This window comes from Leiobunum rupestre, chromosome 6, assembly GCF_980474605.1.
Source record: "Leiobunum rupestre chromosome 6, qqLeiRupe1.1.hap1, whole genome shotgun sequence".
Classification (NCBI taxonomy): domain Eukaryota; kingdom Metazoa; phylum Arthropoda; class Arachnida; order Opiliones; family Sclerosomatidae; genus Leiobunum; species Leiobunum rupestre.
Genome location: NC_143389.1, coordinates 48,536,619 through 48,553,488, shown reverse-complemented (window position 1 = coordinate 48,553,488; position 16,870 = coordinate 48,536,619). Strand labels below are relative to the sequence as shown.

General features: G+C 35.1%; 2 protein-coding genes across 15 annotated transcripts; one reads left to right on the top strand and one right to left on the bottom strand.

Moving 5' to 3' along the window:
• Positions 1-3,313: 3,313 nt before the first annotated feature.
• Dbct (Dihydrolipoamide branched chain transacylase E2) lies at positions 3,314-5,917 on the bottom strand. Of its 2 annotated transcripts, XM_090178879.1 has the most exons (10): positions 5,672-5,913; positions 5,436-5,544; positions 5,281-5,356; positions 5,037-5,221; positions 4,834-4,973; positions 4,681-4,774; positions 4,345-4,622; positions 4,035-4,112; positions 3,781-3,972; positions 3,314-3,702 (listed from the first exon to the last, which is right to left on the bottom strand). In XM_090178879.1, the coding sequence occupies exons 1-10, from the start codon at positions 5,738-5,740 to the stop codon at positions 3,463-3,465; spliced, it is 1,461 nt and encodes a 486-aa protein (XP_090035005.1). In that variant the 5' UTR covers positions 5,741-5,913; the 3' UTR covers positions 3,314-3,462. The 2 variants fall into 2 exon arrangements, with proteins under 2 accessions (XP_090035005.1, XP_090035004.1); XM_090178878.1 differs by having other exon boundaries at positions 4,834-5,221; positions 5,672-5,917.
• On the top strand, positions 4,903-16,184 carry Vinc (vinculin). Of its 13 annotated transcripts, none has more exons than XM_090178870.1 (20): positions 4,903-4,990; positions 7,734-8,159; positions 8,232-8,400; positions 8,478-8,842; positions 8,905-9,555; positions 9,624-9,801; positions 9,868-9,966; positions 10,043-10,141; positions 10,233-10,324; positions 10,485-10,587; positions 10,734-10,835; positions 11,477-11,578; positions 11,810-11,932; positions 12,172-12,279; positions 12,986-13,113; positions 13,173-13,412; positions 13,476-13,566; positions 13,714-13,752; positions 14,731-14,748; positions 14,921-16,184. In XM_090178870.1, the coding sequence occupies exons 2-20, from the start codon at positions 7,782-7,784 to the stop codon at positions 15,088-15,090; spliced, it is 3,255 nt and encodes a 1,084-aa protein (XP_090034996.1). In that variant the 5' UTR covers positions 4,903-4,990; positions 7,734-7,781; the 3' UTR covers positions 15,091-16,184. The 13 variants fall into 13 exon arrangements, with proteins under 13 accessions (XP_090034996.1, XP_090034999.1, XP_090035000.1 ...); XM_090178873.1 differs by lacking the exons at positions 4,903-4,990; positions 14,921-16,184 and adding exons at positions 6,582-7,119; positions 14,837-14,865; XM_090178863.1 differs by lacking the exon at positions 4,903-4,990 and adding an exon at positions 6,595-7,119.
• Positions 16,185-16,870: the final 686 nt, after the last annotated feature.

Below are 16,870 nucleotides of genomic sequence, written 5' to 3'. Positions count from 1 at the left end.
TTCAGACGAGGCTTATAACACCTGTTTTAGAGTTTAGATCGCTATTTCAACGTTGATATTGAAAATGACTAATACACTTTTCAGACGAGGCTTATAACACCTGTTTTAGAGTTTAGATCGCTATTTCAACGTTGATATTGAAAATGACTAATACACTTTTCAGACGAGGCTTATAACACCTGTTTTAGAGTTTAGATCGCTATTTCAACGTTGATATTGAAAATGACTAATACACTTTTCAGACGAGGCTTATAACACCTGTTTTAGAGTTTAAATCGCTATTTCAACGTTGATATTGAAAATGACTAATACACTTTTCAGACGAGGCTTATAACACCTGTTTTAGAGTTTAGATCGCTATTTCAACGTTGATATTGAAAATGACTAATACACTTTTCAGACGAGGCTTATAACACCTGTTTTAGAGTTTAGATCGCTATTTCAACGTTGATATTGAAAATGACTAATACACTTTTCAGACGAGGCTTATAACACCTGTTTTAGAGTTTAGATCGCTATTTCAACGTTGATATTGAAAATGACTAATACACTTTTCAGACGAGGCTTATAACACCTGTTTTAGAGTTTAAATCGCTATTTCAACGTTGATATTGAAAATGACTAATACACTTTTCAGACGAGGCTTATAACACCTGTTTTAGAGTTTAGATCGCTATTTCAACGTTGATATTGAAAATGACTAATACACTTTTCAGACGAGGCTTATAACACCTGTTTTAGAGTTTAGATCGCTATTTCAACGTTGATATTGAAAATGACTAATACACTTTTCAGACGAGGCTTATAACACCTGTTTTAGAGTTTAGATCGCTATTTCAACGTTGATATTGAAAATGACTAATACACTTTTCAGACGAGGCTTGTAACACCTGTTTTAGAGTTTAGATCGCTATTTCAACGTTGATATTGAAAATGACTAATACACTTTTCAGACGAGGCTTGTAACACCTGTTTTAGAGTTTAGATCGAGTTTTAGCAAATTAAAGTGTTTTCCGTAATACATTTTAGCTTACTTAACCCGCTTTTTTAAGCCCTCATTATACAATTTTCAGACGAACCCATCAAAACGGGTTTAGTAAACCAAAGTGTATTTTTCATACACGGTTCAATAAAAAAAGTTAAAATGTAAACATTATCTGAAAACGGTACCAGATGATCATAAAATAATTTAATTTCGCTTTATTTTAAGCCAAGAAGTTATAATCATAACAATAATAATAATCAGCTAGGCTAATACCCAAGGCACCACCTTAGGCCCAAGTCATCTAGCGACTTGAATGCGTTTAAACAGATGGCCGGGTTACAATGCGTAGGAGGGTGGTAGCAAGCCCTACATTCCACGCGAGCCAACCGCTCCCTACACTTACTATTACCGTTAACCTCTAAACGTTTTTATGGAAAGAGGAAACCGAGTAACTCGGTGAAAACCCACTTTAACCCATAGAGTGTTGTCGTCTGAAACCCTGCGACGTCACCATTGTAATTTGCCTATTGATAAAAAACGGTAACTGTCATGGCGGCCACTATTAACACTACAGCTGTGACGTTACAAGTTTTCAAAATCGTATCAGACGACAACACTCTATAGGGGAGAGAACTTGCAAACTCAACGCAAAAGGAGTGGTTCCGAGTAATCACCCAAATGACCCAGGGCCACAAATTGGGATCGAACCCGGCTCCTCTTGCTGCGAAGCGAAAGTCCGATTTAAGTATGACATTTTCTAAAAATACCTAGTCAGTAGAGGATCACCTATCCTACAAATTTGGAGTGTTATTACCGGTACCACGTGTAATATGGGCTTGCAATAACGTTCTTTTATCTTGGTGAAAATCGCCTTTTCCGGACGATCTTCACATCACGCGAATGTATGGAAATGAGGTCTAGGTCTTAGAAAGATTGACGAGGGGATAGTTAGCGTACGTGTCAAATTTGTATTATCTACGGTCGCGACTGTTTCCTTCGCGCGAAAGCCAATACTTCTAACCTTGGTCTACTGCTGGCGCGTTCTACTTAAATAGAGACGCTTCTGTCCTTTTAACGCCGATAATGAAAGATAGAATCAACGCCACTAACTCCTTTATAGCCTTAGCGCGCAACTTCGGCTGAACACTTTGACATTTTCCACCTACGATACCATTCTTTACTACGCTTTCCTATCGGCAAACGAACACGCGTATTTATGGTACTTACCGTTTTTAACTGTCGTTGATATTTCCGACCTTGCCTTTGGATACTGTTAATCTTTTCACTACGGATTAAAAATTTTAATTTGCAAGAATATCATAATTTGGAAGCCCAGTAAATTGGACGGTTGAACGCTGTTGTTTCTCCCGAAGAGAGAACGCAAAGTACTCTTTCTTCTGGGAACGCCAACGCTGCTCTTTCTCTTCGCGTTTCGTGACCCGCTGATGGTCATTTTGACCAATCAGTGCGTCGCGCGTCGTGAGCGGTCAGCAATGACAAGAAAATTACCAAGCCGTAAGCCACGTGACGTTCGTGTCGTAAAACTATAGCCTTTTCCCCTCTCTCCCGCTAGACTTTCGGTATTTCTCCTATTTCCTCCCTACCAGCACTACATGTACTCTCCATGCTGAAGTTTACCCGCTCTCTCTCTGCGTTTTTTCTACCAAGAAGTTTTTAATGAGAAATCTATGATCGTATTGTTAGTAACGCCCCAGTTTAACCCTACTGACCCAGATTTATATTTTGTTTTCATTGGTTCTTTGTTTTTCTTTACAATTTCTACTAATTTATTACGAAATGTCGTATGAAATCTCTCCTATTTGTTAGTGTACCCGCAATGCACTCCTCTGCCGCGGTGGGAACACTTCTACAGGAGTAGTCCATCAATTTGATTTATTATATTTTAGAAAAACTCCCCATAATTAACATAAAATTATAGCATTGAAAATTTGATTTAACCTTTTATGCAAAAAGTATTTAATTTTTATTCCGAATTATTATCTTGATCTGAAATTCCCGCTAGATGGTGTTTGAATTTTCGTTTGAACCTGTTAGTCGTGGTCTCTTAGCAACAAACTTTCTGCTCTTTATCGATGACGTAATGTTGTCAAACTCAGCTGGGGGTGGATTGCCATTTGAAGATTAATGAAATGTTCCATTATGTAAAATATGTTATTGTAAGTTCTGAACGAATGTTTCACATTTTGTTTCAACTTAACCTGTAAAATGCTTATGAAGGATGAATTTAGCTTTAGGTAAATATAATTATTATTCATAAATTACAATAAAAAATTTACATCATAAAGAATGTATTAACAATAACCAATGCTTTATTTGTACTAAAGTATGAGAAGAAGTAAAATTTGATATACAAAAATACAGTTTTTTATAAAAAAAAAATTTTTTACTCTTGGAGTCCTGTTAAACAATTTGAGATTATACAAATAAAGATATTTAACAATGACAATCTATAAATTTTATTTCATGTCCACAATCATCAGGTTTGGATTGGCCAAGTACGAAATCCAAAGATTAGAGAATCTGCTGATGGTGGCTCCATCGACAACACGATGATCAGCTGACCAACTTATTTGAAGTATATGTACTTTAACAACTTCGTCACGTTCGTTGAACCTAGGAACTGTCTGTATTTTCCCTATGGCACCAATGGCAACTTCAGGATGAAGAATAACTGGCTTGGCATACATACCACCAATCTGTCAAATGTAACAGAGACGGTAAGTATTTTATTTTTGTTAAAACTATATTACTTCAACCTTTTGTACAAAACTCACCGATCCAATATTTGATAAGGTAAAAGTTCCTCCAGTAAGGTCGTTAGTAGAGAGCTGACCCTTTACCCCCAGCGTCTGTAATCTGTTTAATTCTTGAGCTACTTCCAGTAGGGTTAGGGATTGGACATTTTTTATTACTGGCACGATAAGACCTTTGGCGGTGTCCATGGCTACCCCAATGTTATGAGATGTCTTTTAAAATAATAAAAAAAAAACTCAAGTGCGTTCTTTAAAAAGTTATAACCTATTATTACTTTGTACATGATATTTTCACATTTTTCATCCACGGATGAATTTAGAATGGGATATTGAGTTAGAGCGAGTGAAGCTGCCTGGAAAATTAATTAACATTTCAAGAAAATGTCTCGCTATCAGTGCTTGAAATGGACTGGAACGCTGTTCTGTTTAAGTGTTTCCTCATATCATTCTGGTTCGTAAAGATTTTTTTTATTGCACAGCTCCCGTTATTCAGAATAATATGAAGCTTTGAAAAGAAACACGTTTCATTTTGTGAATAAGTCCATTTCGAGCACTGCTCGCTATCAGAGCAGGATTTACGCATACCTTTATAAAAAATGGCATAAAAGATAATTTTACTCCATTAGAGTCTGATAATCTCTTTAAAGCAGGCTTCATTTTGACTAATTCCGTCATGTTAACCTCGTCGCAATAGCCCAAATGAGGAATAGCTAAGGATTTGGTCATGGTTCGTACCATTGCCTTTGTGAAACCTTTGATAGGTTCTTTTCTGTCTTGCTCTACGGATACTTTTTCTTTTGCTTTAGTTTCTACGGTAGGTTTTTGGGGAGTTTTACTTTCTGGTGGTTTAGAAGCTTCTAAAGCTATTTATAAGAAATAGGTTAGAATTAGAGTTAAATTGATGGTAGATTGCGTGAACACCTTTCTTTTGGGTTTGAATTTCCATGTATTTGATAATATCGTCTTTTAATATTCTTCCATCTTTACCAGTACCTTCAACGTTCCTTAAATTGATCTGAAATGTATTTTTACGCTAATTAACAACACCAATATTGTAACTTAGTATATTTTTACATTGTTTTCCATAGCCATACGCCTGACGGCTGGAGCTGTTAAAACTTTATCCGATTTTCCCGCTGTGAAGGATTGAAACCCTTCTTCAAGGACTATGGCATCCTGATCTTGAACTTGATCTACTTGTTCATCACTGCTAACTGTGACAAAGAATGGAGTAAGTATTAATTTTTTTTTTTGAGGTGAAAGAAATGGTTTCATACCATCAGATTCTTCATTCGATTCTATGTCCACTAAAGGGAGGCCAACTTTGGCAGTATCCTCCTCTTCATAGTAAATTTTTTTAATAATCCCATCGTATCTACTCGTAATTGTGACTGATGCTTTGTCACTTTGTACTTCACAAATGCGATCAAATTGGTTCACTTTATCCCCTACTTTAACAAACCTGAAAAATTTTGAAATTAATCTAAAAAATGATAAAGATAAATTACATTTATTACAGACCATTCTTTCAAAACAACTTCATTAATTCCCTCTCCAATATCAGACAATTTGAAAGACTCAATTTGACCATAATTAACTTAAATAAATAAAATATTAAGTTGGGCAATTTCTATTTAAGAAAAATGTGTTAAGAATAAAATAAATAGATAATTTACTGGAGAACAAGTGAATGTTTTTGCGTAATACTAAATGGCAAGGAAAAGTATTTTGAGATTGTGATATAAATCTGGCACATATTTTATTAGCTGAAGAATTGAATTCAACCTGCAATATTGGAAAAGCATGTGATACTGTATACGCATACCTCTAAAATGTTTACTAATACGGTTTGTATTGTATAAGATTTCTATGATAATGCATTATTTACAACCTCAATGAATTGTTAACGAACCTTTTTAATCAGAGTGTAACGAAGTTTATTACAACTACGTTTCGTAAAATTTACTATGCTAGCCGCCATTTATTGGGGTCAAGTCTTGGGGGAGGGGGAGAAAAGAGAAAAATAAGCCCTTTGAAAAGACGTGCGAAATTCAAAGATTATATGTACATGCATAACGCTAAACGCGATCATTTTTCAGTCAGTCCTTTTTACTGCGCTTTGCAACTACATTTTACACAATGAGAATTTATTGTTCAGTCTGTTATTTTCTGTATATGAACAAATTAATTTTTCTTTCCATGAAATGTTGATACTTATTTTCCTAATTCATACTACACGTGTGTATTAACAAAAATTATTTAGTTATAGCCATGGAGGAAGATACTTCTGTCCCACTTAGAAATTATCTAACGCGGTTGTGTAGGTCAAAATAGATCCAAAGTGCATTACTGAACCAAACGTTTTTTTAGTTCCCAAATTCCTCATCGTTGCCTTCTAAATTTATAATATAGTTTTATTCTTTTTGAAAACCGGATTTTTAATTGGAATAATGTTAATTATAATTCAAAGTTCAATCTACATTTTTTAAATGTAATTGTACCGTATAATTTAAAACGCGTCGCTTATCATTTTTCTCTCGGAGAGAAAGAAAAAAATGCAATTTACGGTTTTCCTTGTAAGGTAAAGTCGGAAAGAACCGTAGCTTTCCTTTCGTAAAAGCTATCGAATAAGGGGAGGGATTTAAACGTACGAATAGAACAGTTACGTCCGTGGGTGTTGGAATTACGAAACTTTTACTTGACACAATGAATTCCTTTTTCGCGTTTAGCGTGTTTGGTGTTAAAAGATAAACGTCATAGGAAGACGATCTTTTCGTTTTCATAATCCCCTTGATTACGCATTTATTTTTGTTACTTCCAAGAAAGTATCGCGGAAGTTTGGCCTACTCTCTTTCTCTCCTCCTTTTTCGATGACGTAAAAAGACCGAAACTTCATAATTCTGTGATATATTTCTCCCCCCCTAACCGGAACTCCCCTTCCCCTCCGTACTTCTCCCCTTCTCAATCCTCCTCCTCCCGATTCCGCCGGGCTCGGAGACGCGGGGCTCCTTCCTTCCGTGCATTCTTGTTGGGCGTAGGCTTACTCCGCAATGTTGTAAGATAATCTCATTTTATTTTATATTCTTTCCAAGCCCGGCCGATATTTGACACTTGAGTTATGTAAAGTTTGTTTCTCGCGTTTTTTGCAAAATTTCGTAAATATAAATTAACGCGCGAGTGACGAGGTAAATGTGTGCTACCTCGTCTATCATCAGGAAGCCCTGTTTTTAATTGTTTGGTTAATTAAAGAGCAAATTGCTTTTTTGCATACGTTTGCGCCGGGAACGTTTATAATCTACGAAAATGCCTGTTTTTCATACGAAAACTATTGAGAGTATATTGGAGCCTGTAGCCCAACAGGTATGTTCCCTTTCGCCTTGCTGGTTTAGTTAGTTTTTTTTATTTTTATTAAAAGAAATTTTGAAAATTTGCTTTATTTATTCTTTTGCACTCTCAAGTGAGAAATTGGGCTTTTTTATCAGTCATTTTTATGCGTCAAGTGATAACTCTTTAAGTGATGTAACTGATAAGAGCTTACATTACTAAATGTAGAAGGATTGAGCAAATATTAAATAAGCTTAGGTTAAACATTAATTTAACTAATCATCAAGTGCAAATTACACATAACCTAGATATCGCTCTTAACACCTGAAAAGACTAATATTATTTTAGGTAGTGTGTAAGCTTCACTGCCATATACATCTACAGACATTTTGGCACCACCCAAAATCTAATTTTAGCAAGTCTAGTAAAGGAATCAGTTTTTACTCACCCTCATCCGTTGTATCTTATGTGGCCCATTGGGCGCTTGAAATGAAACACTTGTTTCTTTAATTTTTTTTTAAGAAGAGACACATCTATGTCACATTTTTGATCTTATAAAATTACCAAACTAAAAAGAATATTTCCCTGTTTATTCCTTTACAGATTTTTTTTTGTCATTTTAAAATAATATAAATATTAATTTTAACCAGGTCTCACGCCTTGTCATCTTGCATGAGGAAGCAGAAGATGGCAATGCTATGCCTGATCTTTCGAGACCAGTGCAAGCTGTTAGCACTGCGGTCACGAACCTTATTAAAGTTGGAAGGGAGACTATTAACAGCAGTGAAGACCCTATTTTGCGACAAGATATGCCTGCTGCTTTGCAGAGGGTTGAAAAGGCCTCCAAACTTTTGGAAGAGGCATCTAACCTCTTAAGGAGTGACCCTTACTCGCAACCAGCCCGTAAAAAGCTCATCGAAGGAGCCAGAGGAATTTTGCAAGGAACATCGGCTCTCCTGCTCTGTTTCGATGAGTCTGAAGTACGCAAAATCATTAGAGAATGCAAAAAGGTCTTGGATTACTTAGCTGTAGCTGAAGTTGTTGAGTCTATGGAAGATTTGGTACAATTTGTGAAGGTACGTGAATACCGTATTCTTACTCCGCTTTTTGAATTTGATTAAATAATAACCCGATTTTTAATTTACTAGGATTTAAGTCCTTGCCTTACGAAAGTATCTCGTGATGTTGATGCTAGAGAAAAGGAATTAACTCATCAAGTACACAGAGAAATTTTAGTTAGGTGTTTAGAATCTGTCAAGGCTCTAGCTCCAGTCTTAATTTGTAGCATGAAAATATTTGTTCAACTTATTGGTCATGGTTAGTATTTGTTTTAGCAAATTTTACTATTTAGTCTTCGTTTTGGCTTTGTGCTTATTTTCATTTGCGGTTTCAAGGTGGTAAGGAGGCGGCTGAGAACAGGAACTATTTAGCGCAAAGAATGACTGACGAAATTCACGAGATTATTCGGGTTTTGCAATTGACTACTTACGACGAGGATGAGTGGGACGCTGACAATTTAACAGTGATGAAAAGAGCTCAAAATGCCATAAGAAGCAAACAACAAGCGGCGCATGACTGGCTGGAGGATCCAACCGCCGTTGTTGGTGGAATAGGGGAAAAATCTATAAGACAAATTTTGGACTACGCCAACAGGGTGGCTGAAAGAGCTTTACCTAGAGATAGGGATCTTATTCGTAAATCAAGTGGTGAAGTTACAGCCTTAACTAACGCTTTGTGCGAACTGCGCCAAGAAGGAAAGGTAAATAAATATTAAATTATTATTTTTTGACTATATGGTAAATTAATTTTGCAAATTTTTAGGGTGGAACTAGCCAGGAATGGTCCCTATCTAGGGGAATTGACGCCAAGCTCCGGGATCTCTTAAAATTGATTGATGAAGCCATTATAAATATTGAACGTAGTGGCATTCAGCAATTGGCTCATACTCTAGGAGGAAGACTGGAACAAGCTCAACATTGGCTGGCTAACCCAAACATTGACGATAAAGGATTAGGTCAGCAAGCCATACAACAAATTGTCGAGGAAAGTCGTCGCTTAGCCGAAGGAAGCCCTCCCCAACAAAAGTCTGAAATACAAATTTTGTGCAATGAGATTGAAGGTCACTCTAGACAGTTAGTGGATTTGAGCCGAAGAGGTCTCGGAAGCAGCCCCCAAGCCGTTGAAATTGCCAGGAAAATTTCTGGAAAGCTCTATCAGTTAAAAACAAAAATACAACGAGCCCTCGTGAATAGAGTCGTTGAAGACTTCATTGATATTTCAACTCCATTGAAACAATTCACGGATGCCGTATACGCCCCTGAAGGAGTGCCAAACAGAGAAAGCAGTTTTCAAGAAAAAGCTCAAAATCTTATGCGTTTTTCCCAAAGAGTCGCTTCTACAGCCAGAAACGTGGCCAAGGGGGGTACAGCGAATAAGAAATTGGCGGAAGCCCTCTTAGCATCTGCGAATCAAGTAAGATATTTATCTCTTGAATATTATAAATTATATTTGTGTTTGAACTTTGAATCCTATTTTTCCAGGTTGAAAGCCTAACTCCTCAGCTGAGAAATGCTGGGAGAATAAGATTAGACTATCCTGAGAATAAAGCTGCGGATGAACATTTTGAAAATCTGATGAAGCAGTATAACGAGAGCCTTCAGAAAATGAGATTCCTCGTTGATGAAGCCATAGACACGCCAAATTTTATTAAATCCTCTGGTACAAAAACCTTGATTCATTTTATGTTTATAACTCGCAACTCAACTTTTACTGTATAATTAATAGAGGACAATATTGTCAAGCACACGAGTGCCTGCGAAAATGCCATCACCTTGAAAAACCCTCAGCATATGGTTGATAACACATCAACCATTGCCAGACTTGGTATTAAAATTATCCTTTTTTTATTGGAACTTAAAACTTTGTTTAGCTCACTTTAATAAATCATATTAAATTTCAGCCAATAGAGTGTTAATGGTAGCCAAACAAGAGAGTGAGAACTCTGAAGATCCTCATTTCATCGAGAGAGTGAACATGGCATCTGATCAATTATTATCCTGTAAATATCAACCCTTTTTTTATTTAACGTGGAATTTGTTTATATTTCCACTGTATGTAAGTTAACTTTGATCCTTTATCTCTAATTTCAGCTGTGACCCCAATGGTGCAAGATGCTCGCTTAGTGGCCATGAACATTTCGGATCAAGTTGCAGTGTCTCGTTGGAGAGAATCTAATAAAGCGGTGAGTACCTGTGTTTTTCAAAGCTAGGGGTGGCAATATTTATCCGTTATTTTATAAGTCAATAATTAAAAAATAACGGTGTTATTAGTGATAAGTATTTTAAAAAAGCACAACTAAAAATGTTTTTGGCTTCTTCTAAATTTGAGAATTATGTTTTCAGCTGATCACTGCAGTTGGACAAGTACGTTACGCTGTAACTGTAGCGCCAGAGGAACCCCCAGAAATTCCACCACCCCCAGACATGAGTAGTTTGAATCTCAATGGTAAGTCATTGCAATTTCTTTCTTTTGGTTTTTAAATTTATTTTGTTCTACAAACAGTTTTGAGGGGGTATTTTTTAAGTGATGCGAGTTAATATGGGTTTGGGTGCCGTTGGAAAATATCATGGAAAGGTGTTGTTTTCATTTAGCAAAACCACCTCCTGTTCAGGAAATTCCTGATTTCAGTGAAATATTTAACGTGGATTTTAATTCTATCTTTGAACAACTTGAACGCCCACCACCTCCCCGAGGTAGTCTCTTTTATTTTATTGCTCAACTACTTTGTGTGTGGGCCTCCCTGGCCATGTTGCCTCAGCATTTTTAAACACACCTTTTTTTACATTAATTAAGTCTAGTTAACAGCATGATGAGTAATTTTGTTTCGGTACCCTTGCAATTTATATATATATATATATATATATATTTCAAACCCCCTCCTATCTGTACATCATTATTACACGATTTACACGCCTGGTTTAAGGATTGTACCCGTTACGTTAAAAAAGTTGTGAATTTATCTTAAATTTAATCGTTATGAATAACAACAATAATAATAATTGTTGCCTCCTAATTTTGCCCTCCCATTGATGTTATTCCTGGCACTGGTTCAACTGTCTTTACAGCGATGTAATAGAGGTTTACCACCCCTTTTAAGCATCAGTTATACTTATGGTGAAAAAAATTCCCAATGTTTGAAAACTCCAAATAAAATTGAGAATTCTCTTCCATTTTTAAAACAACCACAGACCTTTTGAAAGTCACAAAGGATTTTTTGTATTTCATAAAGCAAGCATGTTTGCTAGTATTGAGAGCTTTTGTAGCTAACTGCTCTGGGAAAAGCTCTCTATTTCTTAAATATTATGCTCTCACTTTTGGTTTTTACTGTATGTAGTGTCAGAAAAGCTGGATACTGTTAGTGATCATAATGGCAAAGCTGATACGTTTTCCGATACCGAGCACCCTTCTGTTCAGTATCACTTTTTTACTGACAAAGGTATCTTCTTCCCCTGTTCTAATCACCCTTACTGCAAACATAAGCGCCTAAAAAAAGTACCAAAAGCTAAAAATACAGTCCAACATATGGCCGTTATACTTAATTTTTATTACATTTAGTACAATAAAAAAACACTGGCCTGATTTGTTCTGTAATTTAATATTTTGGTTAACTGAAAAATCTTCTAGCAATTTCTAGCTATTAACTGGTCTATTTTCTCTCCGCCACTAGTGGGACCTACTGTACGCCAACAGCCTTATCCTAACTCTCGATCCCCAGTTCCTCCCTTATTGCTTTCCACTTCACCTCGTTCGCCAGACCGCTCAGTCTCGCCTCTCCCCGAATGGGCCAGAGGTACTACCGCTTTTCTTTAAATTTTAACAACGAATGACTTGGATTCATCTTTTCCTCTTTGGAATAGTCCCATTTTGAAGAATTTCTTACATTCGACACTTAACATTTAAATGAATCCAAGTTATAACAGACTTTAAGCTTTTTGCTTGTTCATAACGATAGATAATTATTTCACGATTCGACTAAAAGTAAAGCAGACTGAAGTTTTGGTTTCCTATAATGGTGTATTTGCAACGTAGGTGATACAGCCGACCTCCTGATTCAGGAGGTTGGAGCTCAAAATGGTCAGTACGAGTCGAGAGAAGAATACCCCTCTGTAAAGTCATATCACGTAACCACTAATCAAGGTAACCTATCAAAACTGGTATTATGTCCCGTGTAATTTTCGGATCAAGCATGGATTATTATTATATTTGGGTTATATCACTTTATTCGTTCCTTCCCATCTCTACAAACCCCATTTCTTGTTATTGGGCTCCAGCTGGCACTTGGTGGTAAAATACTTTATAGTTTACACTTTGCTTCTAGCAAGCTACCAGTATGTGATCTAGCATGAATTATTATTTGTAAAACATTACAAAAGTTATCACGTTCACGTATGTACCACTTTGGAATGTTAATGGATTTGAAAAACGCGTTCACTATCGTTTGAAATGACACATTATTAGGGTGATTTCATACAGACTTGGAAAGTATTATTTTGAAATATTTATCGGTACCTCAGTTAATATTCCAAGTCTGCCTTTAAGTTTCCATGACTTAGGTATGTTAATGTGATCATTTCTATATACTTTTGAGAAGTATAGGAAAAAAACATTCGTCAATCTGAACCCTTGCCTATTGTAATTTTACCTTGCATGATAAAGTGCACTCAACCATCCCGAAATTTGATGTACTAGGTACAGTGTTATGGTTTTGCATTTGTATTTCTGTTTTTAAGTGTAAAGTGACGTTTTTTGGTTGAAAGTTTTTTAACATTTTAAAAAAAAATTCAGGATTGCAGAGATGAAATTCATGAAAATAACTTCTCATATTTTTCTATTATAACTTCAGATGTTCCTCCACCTCGGCCTCCGCTTCCTGGTTTGGAAGTGGCTCCACCGAGACCACCTCCACCAGTAGAGACTGATGATGAATTTGAAGCCTCCTTCCCGGCACCGCAACCTAATCAGCCTATTATGGTAAAGTGTTACAGATAAAATATTTTTTGTTCCGTGTGCTGAATGCGTTTATTACCTAGATGGCTGCTCATGGTTTGCATCAAGAAGTTAGACAATGGTCCAGCAAAGACAACGAAATTATTGCAGCAGCCAAGAAAATGGCACTTTTAATGGCCCGGTTAAGTCAACTTGTCAGGGGTGAAGGTGGATCCAAGAGGGATTTAATTGCCTGTGCAAAAGCAATTGCGGAAGCTAGTGAAGAAGTGACGCGTTTGGCAAAGGAGTTGGCTAGAATGTGCACTGATAAGCGAATGAGAACGGTAAGTTTCATTTGACATTCAAGTCATCCGTGGTATTATTGATCTTCTACCTCTTTATTACAGAATATTTTACAAGTCTGTGAGAGAATTCCAACAATTGGTACCCAATTGCGTATTTTGTCTACTGTAAAGGCCACCATGCTTGGAGCGCAAGGTAATAATATTTCTTAATCAAATGGGGTTAAGGATTTCAGTAGCGGCAAAAGTGGTCCAGTTTAAATGTTTTGGATGGTAGAGTTAATTAATTATGCCCACTCTAAATTTGTATGTATTATATACATGGGAGGGAATTTTATTACAGCTCCTATTACCATGCCTGATGGCGGTGAAATCATATGTGGTAAATATGCCATTTTTGGCTGTTGTTGTTGTGGTGCATGGTTGTCATTTGCAGTATAATTAGGGTCCTCCATGCTCCATGAATAGTTTATTATATAGTTGATGTTTGGTACTTATTGACTTTTTTGTTTGTAGTATTTATTTACATTTTTAGTATATCTATAAAGAGAAAGGTTTTAAGATTAGTTATACAGGGTGTCTACTAAAAAACAAAATGAGAATGACTGAAAAACTTTTTTTTTTTAATTTCTCTGGAACATTAATCATGCAGGGGGACATTTACTAGTGTAAAATTGAATAACCTTGAACCATGTCCTCAAGGTCTTCCAAAAACTATCTCGAGAACTGTTGGATTTACAGATTTGGTTCCAAGTAGAAAATTGTTGCTCGCCATATTATTAGTTCAAATAACTTGGATTTGACCAAATTTGAGCAATCAGAAACTGAGAAATTGAAGTTTTCTGAGAAAAAATAATTAATGCCTTCCGTGATATTTCAATTGAAATGTTGAACAACACTGAACTCCATCGTTAAACGAGCTCAAGCATGTATCGTAGCCGATGGTGGCATAACTGAACCATTGTAAACTATTCAGTATTTTTTTGATTTAGTCACATTAAAACTTATCAGATTATTTATTATCAAACACTGAATTCATTAACCTTCAATTTCTCGTATTCTGATTGTTCTTAAGTTGATGGAGATAGTTTTTGAATGACCTTGAACCATTTCTTCAAGAAATTAAAAAAAAAAATTTTCAGTTATTTATCATTTTGTTAATTAATTATTCAATTTATTTTTTTGTGGCTTTGATAGGTTATTATATCCTAGTTATAAAAATTGTCATTCCAATAATATTAACAAAGGTTTTAATATAACTACGCATGATTGCATGTGGTGAGCGATGTAACTCTTTAAGCTGATTTTAAAATAATCCTTTTTGCCTCTGCTTAACTTTTGTTTTATCTTTGCTTCGCAGCAGTGAGAAATCCTAAACGTAAGTATTTAACAATGCTCTTCCTCAAAAATTTTCGCTTTGAGCTTCTCTAACAATTAGAATAATGTTCCTAATTAGTTTACTGTAGTGTATGAAATTTGAAATATTGCACGCAAATAATTTTTCCAAACTATGTATTTGAAACTCTTCTTCAATGCGCTTCATTTCATAGGAACGGAAGAAGATCAAGAAGCGACTGACATGTTGGTTGGAAATGCCCAAAACTTAATGCAGTCTGTTAAGGAAACTGTTAGGGCTTGCGAAGCAGCATCTATCAAGATTCGCACTGATTCGGGAATTCATCTTCGGTGGATCAGAAAACAGCCATGGTATCAATATTAATCTTGAAATTATAAATTTATGTCAAAAAGTAACTGAATTTTACACAACGCAAAAAAATTATATAGCAAAAACTGCCACTTCTCCCGAGCGTTTTTTTAAAATATATGCAATAAAAAGGCAGCTAAACCTTAAATTACTGTGAATTGTGGCTTGATATATAAATTTACAGGGGTTGGCAATATAATTGTATTTATTAACAGCCCAAAGTGCCTTTATATAATCGTGTTTTAACATTGTCGTTCCTAGTTAAAAGGCTAACAGTGACTTTTTTGGGTTTTTTATTTTTAAACTGTTGTGTAAGGGAATATTTTGGGGATTTTTTTAGCAATATTGACAGTGATGTCGTCTAAACGGGAATTATTACAAAATAATTATAGGTGTAATTGACCCCTTTAATACCCATATTGTGTTCAGTATTAACTTTATCAAATCATTAGGAATCCCAAAAAAAAAAAAATAATGGAATTTATATTTGTTGTTTGAAGTTTAAAATATTAAATATATAAGTAGATTTCCCAACTTCTTTTCTGCCTTAATTATTAATAATATTATAATATTGACTCTATTCGTTGTTTTACGGAGTCATTGTTTCTCTTTAAGTATGGAGTCTTCCAGTTTTTGGCCTATCCTCTTGTGCCCCACAATATAAGTATAGGCATATAGGCTGTCAAAATTTAAAGACCTCTTGTGTACCATATCACAATCAATCTTTTAAAAAACGTTCTCATCATTTTACGAATAACTATTTTTTATAATGTGCTTTGCATTTCTCAAACGTAAAATTATTACAAAGTAACAAGGTCTGATGTGTCATAATGAAATACAGTGGCGGATCCAGCATTTCGAAAAGGATTAGAATTAAGGGGGAGTGATTACGAGCCCCTGTAGCTTCCATTGTACAAAGGGGAAACTGCCCCCCTAAATCCGCCACTGATGAAGTCATATTAGGTTAATTTGTCTTGTGAAAAATTAATCATTTTGTTGAAATAATTCTTAGCGAGTTGACTTGCTTTAGTTTATAGAATTTAAAACTTAAAAATATTGTATTAAGTTATGTTTGTAAAAGCTAGCAATAAAATGTTTGAATAACACAACTTTCTTCAGGTGTTACGGAAAGTGACTTTTATTTATATCTATACTCACGAGGAGACTACCCGACTTGGTAATCACCGATTTTGTTGAAACTAGGTGAGTATGTAGACCTTATGGTAACATTAAATTTCACCAAGGGAAAAGTTGCAATTAGCATTCAGTTTTGCCATGGCAACCGAAAATGTTTTTGACAACACAGTATGTAAATTTTCCCATTGAAAATAACATTGGAATCTGAGCACTTCTAAAAAAAATTTAAAATTTCAAAACCAAAAAAATATATCAAAATTGACAAATAAATTAATTTTATGATATTTTGATGAAATTTGGTCAAAATATTTAAAAATTGATCAGAATCGGTAAAAATGTAGAAAAGCGAAATATAAAGATAAAAAAGTTGTATTTGCCAACTAATCGCCAAATCGACGATAATAAATGAAGTTTATCAAAATTAATAAAATGGAATTAAGTTGTTTGAATTTGATCAAAATTAATAATTTTAATTAAAACTCATCAAAATTGGTAAAATTTGATTAAACTTGATTAATTGCCTAAAATCGGGTATAACTTCATAAAACCGATATATTTTATAACATTTTTGATAAATTTTATCAATTTGATCAATGTGATTAAAAATTGATCATAATCGATAAAATGGAGAAAGGTAGGGGTGTGCAAAATATTTGGT